The sequence below is a fragment of the Amblyraja radiata genome, chromosome 2, assembly GCF_010909765.2.
Source record: "Amblyraja radiata isolate CabotCenter1 chromosome 2, sAmbRad1.1.pri, whole genome shotgun sequence".
Lineage (NCBI taxonomy): Eukaryota > Metazoa > Chordata > Chondrichthyes > Rajiformes > Rajidae > Amblyraja > Amblyraja radiata.
Window position 1 is genome coordinate 41,034,021 of NC_045957.1, and position 5,740 is coordinate 41,039,760.

General features: G+C 34.3%; 1 protein-coding gene across 1 annotated transcript; it reads left to right on the top strand.

Annotated features, from left to right (window-relative positions):
• Positions 1-1,714: 1,714 nt before the first annotated feature.
• On the top strand, positions 1,715-5,273 carry sostdc1 (sclerostin domain containing 1). The gene is made up of 2 exons (XM_033045536.1): positions 1,715-2,051; positions 3,464-5,273. The coding sequence occupies exons 1-2, from the start codon at positions 1,838-1,840 to the stop codon at positions 3,910-3,912; spliced, it is 663 nt and encodes a 220-aa protein (XP_032901427.1). The 5' UTR covers positions 1,715-1,837; the 3' UTR covers positions 3,913-5,273.
• Positions 5,274-5,740: the final 467 nt, after the last annotated feature.

Genomic DNA, 5,740 nt, shown 5'->3' on the forward strand with positions numbered 1-5,740 from the left:
AAGTAACATGAAACCATTTCACCCTAAGAACCTTCGAATGTGTACTGCTGCTCAGATGAAGGACTGTAGTTTTAATTGTATTTTTTTGTGACAAATCCTCCATCACTATAAGGAAGAGTATTTGTAGTTATGTTCACATCACGTTTTGTTGGAGCTTGCTGTGCACAATTTGCCTGCTGCAATATCTACATTAGTGTGATTACAAAGTATTTCATTGGCTCCAAATCATTTGGTGATTTCCAGAGCTCGAAAAGAGGGCTATATAAATGCAATTTTTTATTTTCATAAGATCCCACAACCAGCAATGATATAATACATACACTCGTAAAACACACCAAGGTCCAAGAGAAAAACCTAATTCAGCAAGGTCTGGGAGAATCCCTGCTCTGAGAGGATCCTGAAAATGAACTAACATACCAGAAAAAAGATGTAGCAGTTGACAGCTCTCCTTTAAATATCAATGACCTTATCACAACAGCTAAATTTAGTAACCATGAAATAGTAATTTAATTTTGAAAATTGTAGTCACCAAAGGTAAAATTGAATGAGGGTGTGATAGCTCCATTTTAGGCTTCTTCAAGGATGCTATCATCACAGACAACAGACTTAAGCTACTTCAATTAGCTCCTTATGATACCAAGAGTGAACATTTCCCTTTCCTGCATTTGATGGGCTTTTTTTCCTGCCATAGGTCCACAGAAGGTGGCAGTGTTCTCATATTTCATCACACATTACCTTCTTCATTTGGGCAAAATGAGGTGGTTATTTTTGCCCAATCTTCTTTAAACCAATGTTCACTACTAACTTCCAGCTGTATACAGCTAACAAGTTTGCACGGACAAGTTGGGCTGAAGGACCTGTTTCCATGCAATAATGAGTGTGATGTTCTCCCTCTCTGATCACTGTCCAACAACAATAATGCCACCAAAACATCTTAACGCATTCCAGGAACTCTACTCAATTTCCTTGGTTCAATATTACACAGTGCATTTACATTGTCACAGTGTAAGTCCATATTTGGATTTTTAAATATATTTCAATTGGTACTATATTGAAGTAATATTCAAAAGATGAATAAGGAATAGATATTTAATGTTTATTCTAAGAGGTGTGAGGATCCATACAGAATTGGGACATACATTAAGAAAGGCAGTGATTAGACAATATAAATGTTAAAGGCTGTTATTGTCAATTGAGTTAAAACTTGCAACCGAGCATATTAAATTAAGTTTAAATTGAATATCCAGTATTGTGAAGTTTTTCACGCTGTATAATATTATGTTGTAGAGTTAAATATCTTATTGTGTGAGAATGTAAATATACAAATAGGATTAAAAGAAAGTAATTACTGTGACTGAAAGGATTCCAAAATTTATTTTCATTTGATATAATAGTTATGTCAACACATTATTTAAATATTAAACAGGTTCCAATTATAAGAACATTTCCTGAGTAAAATGTACTTCAATGAACAAGCCATATAGTAGGATTTGTTAAACATGTTATGTGTATATCGTGCATATATTTGGAAAATTTCAAATGTCATACATCGCAATGATTCTGTCTCTTTAAGGGGCGTTACAAAAGAAATATTTCACAATGTGAAATATGAGATGTGTGAAATTTGAAACAGACATAATTTGCATATTCCACACTTCTACGTGTGTGATCTGGCCTGCTATTGGTTATCAGGATATGTCTGTATGTTTCCTTTCTCAAGCTTCACTGTTTCCACTTGATTGAATGCCAAGGAGCTTTATAAAAAGCAAGGCACAGTAACTCCACATTAAAACCTGCAACATTACAACCAGGTCTTCAGCCTGAGAGTTCTGGAGCCATGATTTCACAGCCTTTTGATTGCACTTTCTTTGTGATAGCATGCATCTTTTTCAAATGTTGCCTTGCTTTTGACAAGGCAGCAGAACAAACTAAAAATGATGCCACAGAAGTGTTCCACAATCTCAAGGTATCACTGCATGAAAGTCCAAGTAATTTAACATTAAACCAGGCAAGGAATGGAGGAAGGCAACCTAACCCTTCAGATCTTAAAGGTACCTTTTATATATTTTAAATAATATTCTTTGTTTTTAAAACTTATTTTTTCCATGATTGTAGTGCCTCAGATGATGCAGGATTTGATTTTCTCCTAAGTTAGTACTTTAGGTTTAAGCACAAGATGCACAATTGCATGATTTATATAATTAATAGAAAAACATACAAAGGTATCATCTGCATAGATGAAAGTCTTTTTACTAAAAATGCAGATTGCAGATAAAAAAATTTCAATTATATAAAAAAAACAAAATAAGAGGATGACTAACTTAAATGAAAACTAAGAAAAAGAGTATCAAAGCTATGTGTAAACTGTTATCCAAACTTCCTGAATGTGCTGGAAATTCCAGGAAATTGTACTGAAAATTCCAGGAAATTGTACTGAAAATTATTTTAAAATATACAAAGTATTGAGTTGTCTGTGGATCTAAAATTATTTTTCATTGAGTTACTTTCAGTGAGGTTGCATTTCTGGCAGGATTTTAAGAAGCAGACGTTCACTCTTGCTCGACTCAATGCTTGAAGGTTTCAAGTAGCATTTGAATGTTCAGCAAGTTTTCAATTACAGTTACTGGAATTACATGCACTATCATGTTGGCTAAATTTGTAATCGACCTATCTTTGCATTGCCTTCAAAGAGACCGTCAGGCCATATATGGCACTGCCTCAACTGGCAGAATTTCAGTGACTTTATTCCAAATTGAAAGTGGTGAGCCAATTTAGATTTGTGTATCAATATACAACAAATCACTAGAGACAATGGTTTTGATTTATAGCTATCGCTTTCTAAACTAAATTAGCTAATTTTCCAATGATGTGAATTTATTTTAAGGTAAACTATATTCAATTAAAGTTGTCACTTAAAGACAAAAAAAAAGCCAAGAACAACCAAAAGACATGGAACATGAATACCTGCTCTTGGATTTTTTTTTTTCCTGCGGCTACGATGGCCTAAAAGTGAAAGGAGCTTGGAAAGTAACAAACAAAATAAATGTCATGTCAAAATGTTTGGCATTGACATGTTTGGGTAATTTTTGAAAAACACTGCACAGATATTGTTGTATGCCAGTCTTAGATACTGGAAGTAATGTCTCAAAAATATGTTTCTTGTACTCCTAAAAAGACACATGTTCAGTAGAACAGATTATTTTTATTGATTTGACTTACATTAAATATGAAAAATAAATGTTTTTGATGATGTTGTGGATAGAAAAGATGAAATAACCTTTAACACAATATAATTCACTTTGTGAAAATAGATTAAAACAATAAACAGTAAGAATTCTCAAGCAAAGCAGAATTTTATAAGACTGATAACATTCACAAGTAAAAAGTTTACAATTAACAATTTTTTGAGGTTTGAAAATAATTTGTATGTAAAAACAAATCACTTGTTCTCTTTGTAATTTAGATCGGTCTCAAGTTGGTTGTCGAGAGCTCAGATCAACCAAATACATTTCTGATGGTCTGTGCACAAGTATCAATCCAGTGAAGGAGCTGGTGTGTGCAGGAGAGTGCTTACCAGTGCCAGTGCTTCCTAATTGGATTGCAGGTTATGGCAGGAAATACTGGAGTAGACGTAACAGACAAGAGTGGCGTTGTGTGACTGACAAGACTCGTACTGAGAGAATTCAGCTCCAATGCCAGAATGGAGGGACACGAACCTACAAAATTACAGTAGTCACTTCTTGCAAGTGCAAGAGGTACACACGACAACACAATGTGTCAAGCATTGCCAACTTCGAGGAGGCATTACCAGCAAGCAAGAGAAGATCCAGGGGCAAAAAAAGATCCCGTAAGATTCACCAAGAGGAGACCAAACGTAGAAGAAATTGGCCTGAAATGGAAGATAGACAGTGATGTTTATGCACCATATGAACTGTTTTATGTAAGAATGAACTGTCCATATTGATGTTCTGCATATTATCAAACACGTTTATTCCATATTTTTAGGCATGATTAATTAAGGAAGGATTAGTTAATAGTCCAGCAGATAAGTATTATCCACCCAGACTCCTGAATGAAAATTGTAGCTGTAAGCTGTAACACTTTATTCTGCGCTCTTGTTTATTTTCTCTTTTGCACTAGCTGATGTACTCATGTATGGTATGATTTGCTTGGACAGCACGCAAAACAAGGTTTCACTGTATCTCGGTACACGTGACAATGATAAACCAATACCAAAAACATGTATACTCAGGATCCTGGACACATTAATAGTTTCAACCGCATTCCTTACTCAGCACCTTTCACTTAAAAAAAGATAATGGCAGCACTCTTGGATGATTAATAAAATAAAAACATAGTAAAACAGTGAAAACAAATTAAGCTATATGATTCAAACTTGCAGATTATTAAACCCTTTCATTAAATAAACCAAGATAGGAATCATAAGGGTTTTCATTTCATCTGTAAATTAATTGCGCAATTAAACTGATCTGGAGGGATATCGGTGGATGAAAGTTTAACTTTCCCAGGACTCCACATATATTCAGTATGTTATTCTCAAATCTTTTATGTTTTCAGAATGTACACGAGTGATTTCATTTTCAATGCAGAACAAGAGGTAGTATAAGGGCTTAAAGTTAACGTACCTGCTCAGTGATGACAATTCAACTTCCCAGCAGAAGGTTTGTCCATTTCTAATCTATGTTTAGAAACAAGGTTCATTTACACATAACCACTTAAGCCCTAATGATATTTCAACTTTTGAGGCAATGACATGCAGATGTTCAAGAATGGTCAAGAATAATATAAGTGGAGTATCATATTAAATCAAATTAAGCCACAGATACTTCAACAGTTAAACAAGCATTGTCATTTATTTATGGTCTTACAATGTAATTATTTAATAAACAGTTGCTTTTAGTTCCAAAGAATTATTAAGCATACATTTTTATGGTTTTATCATGCATCTTAATATTAAAAGTAGCAGATTAGAATACATGTGCAGATAATGGAGTCTACATTTTGTACAGGTATTGGCATTCTTTCTATATGTTTTTTCAAGTATTAATTTAGGTATCTTGTTGCAAGGTTTATCAGAGTATGATAAACTCAAAAATTAGCTTTACTTAATCAATCAATGATATGGAAAGGGTTGTACCTTCCACAGAACACTTTTCTGATTTAAACAGATGTTTTGTTTTATCTTTTAATGACGTATGCTTTCTCACAGGAACATGTAGAAAATGAATCAATAAAGTCACAGATTCTCTGTACTTTTTATCCGTGAATTTATTTGTTTTTGTATTTGCCAGTGCTCATAGTATTCAGATATCTGAGAGGTGTGGAGCGAGGTTGAACTTTATATATCATCTTATCTAAAATATATTAAAGTCCAGAGGTTTAAGAGCAGGACAACAGTTCTGAATATCTTTTTTCTTTGCAAGCCAGCCACATTCCTGTTACCCAGGGTTAAACATGGGAAACCATTTTTCATTTTAAGTCTACGTGACATATATACTTTTATTCAAAAGCAGATAACAGAGTTCTCACAATTCCAATCACTGCCAATCATCATCTCCTTGCACATCCACTGACTACCTCCTTACTGCTGCCCTCACTATCCTCTCATTGCTCCACTGACTGCCTCCTTACTGCTGCCCTCACTATCCTCTCATTGCTCCACTGACTGCCTCCTTACTGCTGCCCTCACTATTCTCTCATTGCTCCACTGACTGCCTCA

Bases quoted from the DNA above. Each gene is read 5' to 3' on its own strand.
- sostdc1 (XM_033045536.1), top strand. From the start codon at position 1,838: ATGATTTCACAGCCTTTTGATTGCACTTTCTTTGTGATAGCATGCATC. The intron at 2,052-3,463 runs GTACCTTTTATA...TTTGTAATTTAG, and splicing joins TAACCCTTCAGATCTTAAAG to ATCGGTCTCAAGTTGGTTGT.